This window comes from Acipenser ruthenus, chromosome 22 (assembly GCF_902713425.1).
Source record: "Acipenser ruthenus chromosome 22, fAciRut3.2 maternal haplotype, whole genome shotgun sequence".
NCBI classification, from domain to species: domain Eukaryota; kingdom Metazoa; phylum Chordata; class Actinopteri; order Acipenseriformes; family Acipenseridae; genus Acipenser; species Acipenser ruthenus.
In genome coordinates this window covers 2,026,300-2,042,213 of record NC_081210.1, presented here as the reverse complement: position 1 = coordinate 2,042,213, position 15,914 = coordinate 2,026,300, and the positions used below count along the sequence as shown (strand labels likewise).

Sequence of the window (15,914 nt, the reverse complement as noted above, 5' to 3'; positions counted from 1 at the left end):
AAAAGGTGCTCTTCCTGAAACCCAAACAGAGCCACTTCAGGAGCAGAGGATTTTCGCTCGTGGAATGCAAGAATGGAATGTCTGCCACAAACAATTCCAGTTTAGTGGAATGTGGAGGCCAAGGTACTGTATATTCTGAGGACCATATATGGATATGTGGAGAACAGGCAGCAAGTAGCCAGCTATAAAAACTTGAATGTTAATCTCCCCACAGTAAAGTTTAATCTCATCATGGCACCCATCACAAGTGTTCCAGGACAGCTGTATGGGACGCTGACTGTCTCTAAGCTAGCATTCTGCGGTCTGGAGCGCCTGTTGAGGGAAGGCGTATGTGATACCAATGCAGGAGCAAGGCTCCAGGCATGAAGAAAGACGTTGATTTCTGCTTTGCAGGATTTAAAAATGATTTTTAAATATTATTAAAAAGAAGCTGTTTCTCCTTTGCTGTATTGCTTAATTCTACTATTTATATTGTAGTTTAATGTAGCAATACTTCATTCAATACTGCAGTATACTTGTGTAAAGATGGAGGCCTGTATACCGTACTGTAAAAGTATTAGAATGATTTTAGTGTTTATAAGGGGCAGGATTTCATCAGGTGTTGACGAATATTTATACCCCCTGTATCTTTTTAAAATGTTTTTTTTTCCTGTTTGCTGTCTGTAAGCTTCATGCTTGGATACACACTTGTATTTAAGCAATGGGGTCATGTTAATATGCCTTGCAATGGAACAGAAGGCACAGCTTCAAGAATCAAAGCATTATACTCAGAGCAGCAGTGTTCTGATACCTAGTCAGAGCAAGAAGCCACTGACCGATTAAGAGGGTGCTAGGAACATTAACACGCTTTTCTCAGTTTCAAAAAGGAGGACCTTATCAAGGTCTGGTTGTCTGTCAGCAAAACAAATGAAATGTGTCATCTTGAGACACTTTCCCGAAAATCAAAAGCAATCTTAAAGAAAAGATAAAGAACAGAAACAGATAAAAAAAAGAGTAAAATAAACAGTTGTACCACAGGTTTGTATTTGAAGCGTACACTAAGCAATGCCCTGAATCACCCCAGCACAAGCAGGCATTCTCTTCCATTGTGACGGAGCTAAACAGACAAGAAAACATTTTCCAAGTCCTGTACTGAATGTGAGCTGCTGCCTGTCAGACTGTCAATGAGAGGCTGCAGCAGTGCCTTCTGTCTGTGAGAGACTGGGAAGGGCAGAGCTGAGCTCATGCAAGTGTGTCACTGGCGGCCTGCGCAGCCACTTGGCTCAAGCGTGAAATACATACCAGAATTCTGGAGCTCAGACTGGCTGAGCTCTAGCACACACGTTCATTTAACAAAACAACTGCCTTCATCTTTAATGAGTCTAAATTTACAAAACAAGACATATCCTGTGGTGTGGTACAAAAGATCACTGGTTCAAATCCCACCCTGCCACTGACTGACTCACTGTGTGACCCTGAGCAAGTCACTTAACCTCCTGTGGTTGAGATGCTAAATCAGTGTCCTATTGGAAGTGACGCTGCATATAATGCACAGTTCACAGCCTGCCTCTGTAAAGCACTTTGTGATGGTGGTCGACTATGAAAGGTGCTATATAAAGCTATTTTCTTCAGTGTATCAAAAAGTATTCATTGCAGAAAATGTCAATTCATTGTATGCGTTGGAGAAAGCTGCAGATAGACAGACAACTCTAACTGATGTGCTTTCACTAGAACCATGTCTCTTCTCACACTGCTGTGCTGTACCTCACTCTCCATATTCAGCAGCACGTGTGCTTAAGTGCATTTTTTTTCCATTCTGAGGAATTCCCCTTTGGCCAAAAGGGGGCTTATCAACCGGCACATTAAACTGTATCCCAGCACCACCTTGTGGCTGGAACTGCAATGTACAGCAGAGCTAAACAGCAAAACAAACACAGTCTGCCACATCAAGGGCCTTAAGATGTATTCTTCCATTTGTATACCTTTTAAAGCAGGGACGTCGAATTGCACCAGACTTAACAGGTACAATTATATAATTAACTACTTCAGAGTCTGAATGGAGGTTGAATTGGTTCAATTAAATAATTTAGAAGAGGGGTGGAACAAAGACCAGGAGTGGAAGGGCCAACATTGCCCACATTCAAAGATAACATTTCACTGCTCCCCTAACTGTGGACTGCACTGTGAAAGGTTTCTGAACGTTCAACACCAGTGAGAAGATCAGAGTTACAAAAGCTGACGTGGTGATGGAAAATCAAGCAGGTTGGGGAAGTGTGGGAGGGGGTATCCCCATATAGCAAAACAGCCCGTGAGAAAGGGTTCGAGTTTAAGGGGCACTTCTTATTAGCTGTTAGTGACTTTTTTTAGCTGTTAATTAGTTAACATCAAGCAGCTTACCGGTAATATGTTAGCAAATGTTGTTTCTTTTTTAGTTAAAGGTTAGTTAGTACAAAAATGAAAAACATGAGGGGGAAAAAAATGACAGCACTGGGAATTATTTTTTAATAAATTTGATTTCTTTTTTTTATTGTTTTTACGAATATCAAGTTAAAAATAATAGCAAACATTACTAAGACTTAGAAATCATCTTTGGCATAAATCTCTATCATTACTAAGCAAACATGAGTAAATTACTAATTACTTTTAAAAACTTTTACTTCCTAAGAATTTCTGCATTCTGCAATTAGTTATTTTACTATTTTTAAGTACTTAATTATCTTTTTTTTTGTTGTAGATATATGGCACCTTGGTGTTCATTTCCATCAGTCCATCACCTGACTCAATTAATAAACAGACTAATTCATTCAGAACAGTAATGCAACAATACAGCTATTTACTATTGTTATGTTACAAGAGCGGACTGCACGACTGGGAGTGTGTGATTGCCATTAGACAATGTTGATTGGTCACTAACCATAGTGAGCAAACACTTTTAGCACATATTCATTTTGGTGAGTCATTTTGAAATAAAATTGCACTGCCCAGCCTCTGTCTAAACCCGCTCTCTGTGCTGGGAAGCCGTCTATTGTGTTGGTACTGTTAGACTGCTGATACCGTGGGTGGCTCAGAATGGCCCTTTAAACATAACACATTCTGTATAAATCATATCTATAAAATGTGCAGCACACTTCAGATGGGTTAGATAGGCGTGAATAATTATGAAGATCACATCCCAAGTTGATTTTAACAGTATTCTTTATTTTAGTATTTTTTTCTTCTTTTTTTATTTTATGAACAGCAGCAAAATACCTGAACTGTAAAGCAGCATATAAATGTACATCCAATATTATACTGTAATGCAACCACAGACCGCAACATATATTTTACAGAGGCAACAAACACAACATACATAAACATATATAGTGAGGGAAAAAATAATTGTTTCCCACAAGGTTATATGGCATCTGTGGATTTTCTGTAGTCGGAAATTTAAACGGCAGAAGTTCATTCTACAATGTCAATTAAAACAGTTGCTGTACAACTTACTGCATATACTGTACATATTATATTTCTTTTTTGGGAAGCGCTCTAACCACTGCACAAAAGCTCCACAGGTTCTCTTGAGAAGCCAGTTACAGAAACTGACAACGTTTATTGCTTTAAAAGCAATACCAGCTTTCCTTCCAGGAGTCAGTCTCGTATGGAGTTTAACTGTGTCTTTCTCTTCACACCCTCCCACAGTTTGCACTGAGGTGTCACGCAGGTTAAAAAGGACTGCGGAACAGGTTTTAAAACACCTGTTGTATTTCAATGGTTTTACATGTAACTTCTTGGTGGGACATTGTTTTTTTTTATTATTTAACACAAAAAACTAAAATGCTACATACAATTGGCAGAAGTTAATTGCAACAAAGTTTTCTAAGCCTTCATAATACAGTCCCACTGGAAAGCAAGCTATCCTATAACAATCAATACACAATGAAGACTGATGAGACTTGGAACCTGCTGGCAGATTGATGCAATGCAGCTCAGTGCTCCAGTGCATGAATATCAATCAACTGAATTAAATGAGTGACGCTGTGTGAAAAGCACAACTAGAGTTTTCGAGGTGTGTGTGAACCATTATCTTGAACTGAGTAAGAAACCACAACGCGACCAACAATGGTATTTTCAATATCTTACACTCCCCCAATAACCACTGATAGGGAAATCACAGCTCTCTAATGTGCATTGGTCTCGCTCCCGTAATGCTAAACCTGTTGCTTCTTGCCAGAATTAATAACTGGTCTTTTGGCTCCGTTAGTTTAATAATAACACACATTTTTGTGGTATAGGAACACAACTCTGACATATATAAAGTGTAAACCCTATTGGGTGTGAACAAGCTAAAAGCAATGCAACATGCGTGACATAACCCTTTACAGAGGTGAGGAGCCCTTCAGGGAAGAGCTGCGAGGAGAGAAGCTGGAGTCTGTCAGACACTCGCTGCAGGAATCGTATTCGTTCTGGGAATGCTGCGGGTCGCTGCTGTCGTCTCCGGACTCTGCAGCCAGGGGGCAGCTGTCAGTCAGGCTCTGCGGGCTCTTCACCATCTGCCGAATCATTGTGGTGGGGATCAGTCCGTTGTTGGTGTCCGAGAGGGTGCAGTAATCATCGCTGTAGCACAGGCTCTCTGGTTCAGGGGGCAGATCAAACGAGAAGGTGGCATGCTGCCAGCTGCTGTCCGGACTCCTTGTCATATCGTCACACCCGGAATCACTGTCGGTGACTCCTGCCAGATCCAAGGAGAGCGAGCTAAACATCTCATCGTAACTCTGTAAGGACTTAGGCAGTGCCGCGAGGGGGCTACTCACGATGTCAGAGGCAACCTCCTGGGTCCCCTTGCAGTCATCACCGTTACCGTGCTTAGCCGGGCAGCTCCACTCACGGTGGATTGGCTTGACGTAAGTGATGTGATTGAGGACCTCTTCCTGAGTGCGCAGGAAGAAGCTGTCTTCAGTCTTCGTCTGTTTGGTCTGCGCAAGGCTGTCAATTTTCAGCCCTTCTTTCCTCAGTGGATCCCTGTGGTTGCTGAGCCAGTTCTGCAAGTGAACAGTAAAACGGAAATGCTGAACGGCAGCAAGACTGCGACTTAGAACGTGCGTTATTTTTTGTTAATACAAGCTTATGATTCTTTTGCTTGTGGAGCGGAACATTCAGGAACGTGTCTAGAAAGTCCGAATGAGTTAAACTATTCAATCGAAGTTACGATAGCTTACACATCCCAATTAAGATTTTAGCTGCCTCATCCACAATATTGTCACCTTCTAAATCGACTTTTTAATTGATCTACTAATCTATTTCTCATGCTGAAAAAAAACAACCTTATCTCACAGCAAAAGGCTCTGCACACTGAGGCTGTCTCGTTTGCCTTTGAACTGGGTGACGTAACCCTCTCCCAGTAAAGAAATAATGTAGATTTTCTAACATTTACAAATCAAAGATAACATCAACTGCAATTACATTACTGCTTGGGCAACACACATTGAAATGGAAATGTGTTTTCTAGACCTGTTTTAAATAATAACTTTTATAACAATAAACAACATTTTTTTATTTTTTTATTTTTTTATTTACGTTAATACTTAGGGATAATTTCTTAAAACCTAATGTGCATACACAACTTTGACAGTGGTGCGGTGTGAGCGAGAATGCCCCACCCCCTTCCCTCCCCTCCCCGCCCCTCCCCTCCCCCCGGTTCAGACACCCATGCGGTGGGCATGTTGTTATCGGTACACCTAATGAATTAAGTGCAGCATTATTAAAAACCTAGTATATAAATATCCCTACCCGGAAATTCCCTTTGTGGTTGCTGTAGAGAGGCTGGAAGAATGGTTCCGGTGTTGGTATCTTTGTGAACAGCACACATTTAAACCTGCAAGGTGTTTACACAGTTATTGCGAAAGTTTCCCTTTTAATGTATTTATTGCCTCCTATCCAGTTCAGTTCAGATGTGGTTTTGATGTGCGTTGCAAACATGTTTTAAAAAACAAAAACAAAATCAGGAACAACTCTGGAGATGCACAGCAGATAAACACTCAAACTAGAAGAGCGCTGGTCTGATGCAGGTATTTGGGATCCCGTCTTTGACATTTGTATTAACTCACAGTGTAATTGAACTAAAATTATGCTTGGAGTTACTCCATTGGTAAGGTTACTATAAGAATAATTACATTGTAATAAAAACACATTTAAAAAATGGCTAGATTTCAATCTTATTTGCGCATCACATTTCTCACCCTGTTTAGAAATTTGAAAACAGTTTATGTGAATTCTATGGAGTTTGAGAAGTTGACCTGCCAGAACTTAAAAAAAAACCCAAAACAAAACATATAAGCATTCTAAAATAGATACATAGACAGGAAACGTAACATGGTACTTAATAATAATATCTTTATTTTTATATAGCGCCTTTCATAGTGGACCACCATCACAAAGCACTTTACAGAGGTAGGCTGTATATATATGGCCATGGCAAACATTATTAAATCATACTGATAAAAAAAAAACAATCTTAAAGACAATACCTTGTTGGGAGATTGAAGTACAGAGACACCAGTATGACAGCTGCCAGTAATAAAGGTATGACAATCGACCCGATGATTACTATAATATCTGATTTCTTTTCTGTGAGGACACCTATTAAAATAATACAACAGAAACCATATAAACCACAATGTAGGCAACAAACTGAGCTCTTTCATTAATCTTTGCAAAACACACTGTCATTGACACAGCGCCCCTACGCCACTTGGCACTAGAGGCACTTTTCAAAACATGCTGCCGTTTCCTTATTTCAAAATGAAATGAAAGCATATTGAATAGGGTGTACCTGTCTTCCACTCCACCGGCTGGCTCCACTCACTCCAGTGTCCTGTGTAACTGATGTTGTTCGGTGCGGAGCGGACTTTCGCAACGTAGACGGTGTCTTCTTCAAGGAAGGATGCTTTCAGATCTATAAACCTCATGCTATTAGCACGGGACAATACATTTTCCTGCAAGGCAAGTCACAAATCAAATATTATTTTCGGAAATCACAAAGACAGGCCCTTGTACACAGACTCAAAGAGTTGTTTGTAAATCGCTGTGAATGAAATCACGTCAGCGTAACAAAATAAATAAATAAATAAATAAATAAATAAATAAATAAATCAATCAATCAAAATGCACGGCTAAATCATAAATATTAAAGGTTATGAAATACTAGGATTAAATACTATAAAGCAATGGATCAAAGCGGTTCAAACAATAGTACCTTGGAGTGCATTGGGTCTTCTTTCTTTCTGTATGACAATTCAAACTGCAGATAGTCATCCAGATAATGATCATCAGGGTAGCCTGTATCCCAGGTGAAGTTATACTGATTTGAGCTCAGGTTGAAAGACAGATTGACCGGACGAAGAGGTTTAACTGTGAACACAAATCAGAGCATCAACGCTGTTGTTAGGTATTACACATAACAAACAACATGATCCTGTATTATCGTCAAACTGTAGGTCTTATATTTTTCTATAGGAAAAATGCGTATATTATGGCAGTCATGTATTTTATTTGTTTCACATATTGAATAAAAAGAAATTGCAGAAATTCTGAATGTTTTTAGAATCCGTATTCTAACCCTAATTTTAACCCTAATCCTAATCCTCCAACTCTAACCCTAACCCTTCTACTCTAACCCTATTACTACTCTAACCCAAACACTGACCCTAACCCTAATCCTAAATGACTGCTATTTGTTACTTCAATAACCTCATAGCTCTGTGCTTTACTATATTTATGGCAATACAATAATGCAGCATAAAGCCTGTTACTTACTGTTCTCTGATGGTTTATAATCTGTATCTGCCACTGTATTTTCTATTGTGCCGTTGAATTGTCTTCGAAGGCTGATTTGATATTTGTCATCGCTAATGATGCTCTCCTCGAAGTCCAGTGAGCAGCTGTAGCTTACTCTGCCAAAACGTTCAGCTTCTTTCACAAGAGTGCATTGCACAGGCAGCTCATCATCAAAATACAAGCTATATTAGAACACAAAGACAAGGGTTAACACTGTGCAACTCGTGTATATTGCTGTTCAGAGGATTTCCAATACTGGAGAGAAGACAGGTGCAACATGCATCTGATAAAAATACATTACTGCACATCAAAAAGGACGACAGAGTTAATATTAATATATGAAGAAAACATACTACTGTGCTAAAAATGAGCTATTCAGACAGAGGAGAGTAATAAGAAAGATGCTGCTCAGCCTTTAACAACAGAGCAGGGCAGGCTTGAGGCATGGAGACTGCTCCCTCACCCCTTAAGAGCACAGATACCGTCACTGAATTGTAACAGTCCTTACTGTTTGAATTCTACAATGATGATAGCATTCTCCTCTTCAGAATTCCTCCATTTGCTGACTGTGAGTGTACAGCTCACGGTTTGTAAGTAATTATTCAGACACGTGAGGTCAGGTTTTTCTGCTGGGAGACGAGGGAAAGTGAGTCAGTTCACAGGACGATAGATGACCATTTGTTAATGTTTGAGATCCAAAATGGAAATAGCATACAGATCTCCCCCTGTACAATGCTATGTCTACATTAAAGTGTGAACCCTTTAACATATTAAGGTACGTTCCATACAGATATACATGCATACACATTATTATACTGTGATACACACTATTATGGCCTGTATTGACAGGAGGTCCTTTATATATTATATTGGGCAATATTGATTTGTTGCTTACTTGTTAATCTCTCTGTCGCTGATGGAAAGCCGGTAACACAACTCATGAAGAGAAGGAGAACACAGCTCATGAACAACATATTGGAGGGGTACCTGTTGAGATACAGCGATGCTTTTGAGTTTGGGAATCTGTTAAAAAGAAAGAAGAGAGAAATAATCTGGTGCACCAAAGTGGAGCAATTAACCTGTCTATCATCCACAGCTGTTTTAATGCAGAACTTCTTACTAATGTGTTGTTGTTGTATGGTGGTAGTGGTGGTGGGGGGGGGTTCGGGTTTACACCCTGGTGTACCACCTGTACCTACAGAGAGCACATATTTGAGAGCTGTATTGAAACCACAGCAATGCTTTAACATTCAGCAACTGATATGCAAAGTGAATCTTTTTTCCTACCCATACCAATAACTGCTCTTTTCAATCAATTTAAATACCTGCTAAATGGCTTCTTGTGTTGATAGATAAACTTCATACACCGAAACAAAGCAAATGCCATGCTTCTGACTTATCATTGACTGTAAATGTGTGAATAATGGGAGGGTTGAGACATACGAGGATGTGCCTCATTCACTGATAAGGCAAAAAAACATGAGTCAAGAACATGAGATTTCTTTCTGCATGTTGACATTTTAAAGTAAGGGTAAGTTCATACTTTTGACACAGATGAATGCGATAAGTCAGGCACTGACAGCTATAAAATAGCTGTGCAGATTCATTCCAACCATGGAACAAATGTTGACATTTTTCAACATTATCCGACCCTATGCGATTTTGGCTCAAGAAAAGGCTGTACGACGTTCCAAAAAAGATGCGCGTTTCAAGATGACGTAATTCTGACCTAGCGCACAGGGTCAGAGATCCTTGACTCAGACCAAGTTATTGATCAATCACAATCTGGCTTTATGCAGGGCAGACATATATGTAATAATATTTGTTTAGTATTGGATTTTATAGATTACAGTGACCTGTAGTCTACCTGACTGGATTGACCTTTTTACAAACTATTTGACACTGTTGAACACGAGTTCATGTTTAAGACTCTACAGTTTTTTGGTTTTGGTAAATATTTTCAGAATGTTATTAAGGATATTTATAATGGATGTAATAGTTCAATTACAATGCCAAATGGAACCTCCCCTGGAGTTCATATTGTTCGAGGGATTCAGCAGGGTTGCCCTATCTCTCCTTTCCTCTCTTTGTTGGTCACACAAACTTTGCAATAAAAATACTTCCAAGACATAGATATATTGGGAAAAGAATTGAAGATACGTCAATTAGCAGATGATACCACCATCTTTTTGAGAGACAAAGGGGAAGTTGTAAAGTCTATTAAGAGTATAGAGATGTTTTCTTCTGTATCTGGATTGACTTTAAATATTAAAAAATGTGAGTTATTTGCTTTAAAAAATTGTGAGTTGAGGGAAATATGTGATATTCCAATAAAAAAAATGTAATTACATATCTTGGGATTAAGATTTGTAAAGATCGAAAAGAAAAAGTAGGTTAAACTTTAGTCCCATTATAGAACAGACTAAAAGAAAATGAAATTTCTGGCTGTCGAGGGATATAGCTCTATCTGGACGTGTTTTACTATCAAAGACTCCCTATTAAACTGTCTAATTTTCACAAGCAGGTACTATTAGCTTGGACATTAATATATAAGCATAATGTTTCCCCACATAGATACAGAATTTGGAATAATAAGGATATAAGATATAAAAATAAAACTATTTTTTCAAAATTGGTATGATATAATATTTTGTTGGTGAGTCAATTACTTAAGGAAGATGGACAACTGTTTAATTATACTGTGTTTTTGACACCGTTTAAAATTCCAATTATTACTAAAGAGTTTGCAGTAGTGTTTGATGCAATTCCCAGAGGGGCTCTAGTACTTCTAAGAAGCTACAAAAGAGGGTGTAGTGTAGAATTGACGTCTACCATGTTTGTAGGTGGTATAAATATATTAAATAATAATTGCAATAAACACATTAGAAATGTATGTAATGATAGTAAGATTCCTTCTGCAAGATTTTACTGGAGAGCATTATTTGAGCATATAAACTGGAAGAAAGTTTGGAGGGGCCCCAATAGTTATTGTCTCATCAACAAAGTTAAAAAGGTATAAGATTGTTCATAGGATTTATCCTGTAAAACATGTCCTGGCTAGATTTAAACTGGAAATAGATTACAATTGTGTGTTTTGTTATATGGAAAGATGAACTATATTTCAATTTATTTGATCAATGTATTTATACAAAGTTATTTTGGAATAATATGCAGCATTATATTATGAGAACACTAAGTGAAACTGTACAGTTTGGTGGTGACGATATATTATTTTATTTAAAAAAACAAATATGGAACCGAATGTGGTGTACATAATTGATCTTTTATTAATATTTGGGAGGTATCATATTCATAAAGTGAAATGGTCAGGCCATAAACCAAATTTTAATCTGTTTAAAATAGAGATGGAAGATTAAAGCAGCACTATCAGAGCCATTAAAAATGGGAAAACAAAAAAAACAAAAAAAACATCTGCTGTTGTCAGAATCTCACGTACTCTTTTTATTTATATATATGCTCTGCGCACACTCTTAAACTCAGGGTAGACGTTTAAGGAGGACAGAGATGTTCTAAACTCCTATAAGTGGTTTTGTTCTTTCACTGGGCATGCTATATGTCCAGACAACTTTTTAATAATCAAGAAAATCACACAGACTCATTTAATTTGAAGGGTTTTTTTTATTATTATTTAGTCGTCTGCAATTATTTTTTTGTTATTTTCTCCCAATTTAGATTGTCCAATTATTTTTATGCTCAGCTCAGCTCACCGCTACCACCCCTGAGCTGACTCAGGAGGGTGAAGACGAACACATGCTGTCCTCCGAAGCATGTGCCGTGAGTCATCCGCTTCTTTAGACACTGCAGACTCACCGTGCAGCCACCTCAGAGCTACAGCGTCGGAGGACAACGCAGCCCTGGGCAGCTTACAGGCAAGCCCGCAGGCGCCCGGCCAGATCACAGGGGTCGCTGGTGCGCGGTGAGCCGAGGACACCCTGACCAACCTAAGCCCAATTGTATTTTGTTTGTTAATATTAACGAGATCGCTCATTATAGAGAGGATCTTGGCTTTTAAGTCGCTGACCATCAAAAAACCTTGCTACATTGGCCAAAACCAATGAGTCATCTCCAACACTGCTTTTACTACAGGCAGGTGAGAGCAAGGCTACAAATCAGTTCACTGTTATAATGTTATAACATGTACTGTATTTATAATTCAGATACTTCAATATAGCAATCTATTTTATAAATTGTAATTTTATATTACTCCATTGATATACACAGAAGGCAAGAGGTTAATTTTTAATTTGGTACCTGCTTAGCAGCAAATGCAACCTTGAATATTAAAGCTTAGGACTGCTCATACATTTACCTAATGTTATTATAATGTCATTACAATATTTGTTGCAGTTTCACAAATGCTCAGTTTGTATCCCAAAGATCATCCTGCTTCCAGGAGCGGTGACAGACTAGAATAATACCTGCAAAAACTTCAGTCTTGTTAGCTGGGCTCCCATCTCTTCATTCACATTCCCATTGTCTGCGGGCAAACACGTTTTAACTGAATCTGGGTCCATCAAAGAACCGCACACCCTTGCAGCCAAGGCCTTCCATGAAAAAGGATCTAATGACTTATAGCACAAAAGGGATGCGCCAGAACCATTTGTGACACTGTTTTTGATGCATTCATTTTATTCAAAAAGTGAGAATGCAATATCCCTGGCAATAAAGTTAATAAAATAATTTCTTTAGAGATGTTCTTTAGAGAAGAAATCCTCTTGTTGCATATTCTTGTTATATTTTTGTGTTTATGCAATAAAAGAAAGAGATCCTTGACTCCGACCAGAAATTATGTCCGAGTCAGAAGTATGAACCAACTTTAAGACTGTAAATGTTTAAAACGTAAATAAATCAAAATATTTCACAAACTTTTAACCGAAAACATCCTGTTTTATGAGGAATCTTACATTGATGCTCACGTTCTAAAGTCAGGGCATGTATTTCTAATCCTTGTCAGACTGGTGAGTGTGTAAACTTGCGTGCAGTTTTACTGAACTTAAATACCAGAGATTCCAAGACAGCAGGGCAGAAGAGAACAGGACACAACAAGACAGGTTACCAAGGGGCTAATAGAGGTGGCTAATCAGGGTTCAGATCATCAAGGTTTCAATAAGTTCAGTAAAGTCACAGAAATGCACTTGAATACCTGAATTTTCCATTACAGTACAGGGTTTAGTTAGAGCGTCGCAGCAAGGATGTAGTTAAAAAGATGTGGATTCCCTTCCATCTCCAGCAAACAATTTGGGTGTGTTGTAATCGAATAAAGTACAAGTCATGTCTGGATTAGTTGTGAGAAAGTACCATGATCATTAGACAGGTCATGGCCCTGGAAACCCCAGACAACTCAATACAATCTTTCCAGTTTTGCTTTAATTCAATTAATTAGGATCAGTTTTAATTTAACTTTTCTTGCCTATTCCTACAAAATAGTTTGTAACCACAGTTTCTAAATACTGTACAGCTGCAGAAAATGTTATTTTCAGACACAAAGCTAAAGTGTTTTTTCATACTGGAAATAGACCACCCAAACCACTTGATACATGTGCTCCATCTTACTCACCAGGGCATTAGGGAAATTGCTATATCAGTTATTTCACAATGCTTTTGAAAATCCACTGTTTAGGGCTCTGGCAGCTATAGACCTTTATTTAATATCAGCAAACCTTCTCTTGTCACTAAAGGAATTAAACATGGTTATTTTTATTGGTTTACACCACTTAAAAAACTAAAATATTCACACCTGCATTTGTATTAGATTGACCCAAGAAGAACTGGCTCAGCATCTGCTAAACGTCTAAATGACATTAGTGCACATCTCTTAAAGTGTGCATCGACCCCTCATCTTGAAGAAAAACCCTGCCGTTTATCAATTAAATCTGTTGTGAGTTTCATTTGCCAATTGTTGTGGTTTTACCACATTCTGCATCATTTTAGCGAAAATAAAATAAAACTTGAACTGTTACAAAACAAATGTGAAACAAAAGGCCACCAAGTGATGCTTACTCGCTGTCCTACTTTACTGGTATGGTATGCTTTCATTGGATGTGCTAAAAGCGCGGTTGCATCCTAGATTTTATACACTATAGACATAGAGAAAGACTGAGAGCGAGAGAGAAGGAGTATTCTCCATTTAGCGATTATTTATTTTACATTACTGCTACCAAAACATACCATTAAAATAGTCCCTTATGAATTCATAATTACTAATAGCGAGGAATAACCCTACGCCTAAAAGCGGTTCGCATGGTATGCTGTCAATACAGCACCGAACATCTTCACATTTTCACCTTTCTTGCCAGGTTGTTTTCCAGCGCATTCGAGCGCCTTTGTGAGTAATCGATTGATATCGTACCATTTTACACGTATCTTTTATACTGGAATACAACAGAAGCAAGATCATTTCCCAAACTTAAGGGGAGGAAGTTCACCACATAATCTAAAGTGATGAATAGAGTGTATCAAGTGAATTACAAGTATTGTATAGTGTATATTTAATATAAGCTTTACTATTATATGTATCTTCATAGCCTCGATTACTGAATACATAATAAAAAACCATTTAGATTATTCTAACATGTCTTTGTCACTTTACAGAGGCATGCATATAGTAAAGTATACACAACTGTTTTAAAATGTATTTGTTTGTTCGGCTGATAATGCAGCGCACACAGTTGTCCTGTTTGCGCTGTCCTACCTGACTGTCTTGATCTTGAAGCAGGCGTAAATCAGCGACTGTCATCGGATGCAGCGTCCTCATTCACCGGCTCTGCTCTGTCGCGTGGAAGATCCGACTCAAACAGAACATTTCAAAAGAAATGGGAGGAGAGTGGGTGTCTCACTGAGCGCAGCGCACCGTCATACACACTATACACATTCAGCTATCAAAAGAGTATTCATTAAACATACAATGAGAAAAGCCTTGTTCACTAAGCCCAACCTAGCAAACCATTCAAGTGCAAGATCATAATATAGAGACGAGATGACTGATTTTACAGGGCTGAGAAAAGGGTTACATACACGGAATAAGGCGTAAGGGTTAAATAGTAAATTATTATTATTATTATTATTATTATTATTATTATTATTATTATTATTATTATTATTATTATTATTATTTATTTCTTAGCAGACTTACAGTCGTAAACAAAAATACATTTCAAGAAATGCTTCACATACTGTATGTTTATAGTAATAATCAAAATGGTTCGCATATGTTAGTAACATATTTTTATAATATACACAATGAGATTTTTTTTTATCACTCTGTATGTTCAGATGTTTAAAAATATTCACTTTATTTGAAGTCACTACCCTGATAAAAGTTTACAACCGTATTCTTGCACTCTACTCTACTTTTACAGTTACATATACAGTACTGTGCAAAAGTTTTAGGCAGGTGTGAACAGAAGAAACATCTAAATCAAATCCATATTTGGTGTGACCACCCTTTGCCTTCAAAACAGCATCAATTCTTCTAGGTACACTTGCACAAAGTCAGGGATTTTGTAGGCATATAGTCAGGTGTATGATTAAACAATTATACCAAACAGGTGCTAATGATCATCAATTCAATATGTAGGTTGAAACACAATCATTAACTGAAACCTAAACAGCTGTGTAGGAGGAATAAAACTGGGTGAGGAACAGCCAAACTCAGCTAACACGGTGAGGTTGCTGAAGACAGTTTACTGTCAAAAGTCATGGCAAGACTGAGCACAGCAACAAGACACAAGGTAGTTATACTGCATCAGCAAGGTCTCTCCCAGGCAGAAATTTCAAGGCAGACAGGGGTTTCCAGATGTGCTGTCCAAGCTCTTTTGAAGAAGCACAAAGAAACGGGCAACGTTGAGGACCGTAGACGCAGTGGTCGGCCAAGGAAACTTACTGCAGCAGATGAAAGACACATCATGCTTACTTCCCTTCGCAATCGGAAGATGTCCAGCAGTGCCATCAGCTCAGAATTGGCAGAAAACAGTGGGACCCTGGTACACCCATCTACTGTCCGGAGAAGTCTGGTCAGAAGTGGCCTTCATTGAAGACTTGCGGCCAAAAAGCCATACCTCTGACGTTGAAACAAGGCCAAGCGACTCAACTATGCACGA

At 38.3% G+C, this 15,914-nt stretch overlaps 1 protein-coding gene across 5 annotated transcripts; it reads right to left on the bottom strand.

Moving 5' to 3' along the window:
- Positions 1-3,156: 3,156 nt before the first annotated feature.
- On the bottom strand, positions 3,157-14,587 carry LOC117431367 (interleukin-21 receptor-like). Of its 5 annotated transcripts, none has more exons than XM_034052223.3 (9): positions 14,507-14,587; positions 8,690-8,817; positions 8,303-8,423; positions 7,774-7,976; positions 7,214-7,368; positions 6,791-6,953; positions 6,486-6,597; positions 5,749-5,833; positions 3,157-5,000 (listed from the first exon to the last, which is right to left on the bottom strand). In XM_034052223.3, the coding sequence occupies exons 2-9, from the start codon at positions 8,766-8,768 to the stop codon at positions 4,338-4,340; spliced, it is 1,581 nt and encodes a 526-aa protein (XP_033908114.3). In that variant the 5' UTR covers positions 8,769-8,817; positions 14,507-14,587; the 3' UTR covers positions 3,157-4,337. The 5 variants fall into 5 exon arrangements, with proteins under 5 accessions (XP_033908114.3, XP_033908116.3, XP_058851734.1 ...); XM_034052225.3 differs by having other exon boundaries at positions 8,690-8,781; positions 14,507-14,584; XM_058995753.1 differs by lacking the exon at positions 14,507-14,587 and having other exon boundaries at positions 4,523-4,690; positions 4,773-5,000; positions 8,690-9,550.
- Between the last annotated feature and the right edge of the window lie 1,327 nt (positions 14,588-15,914).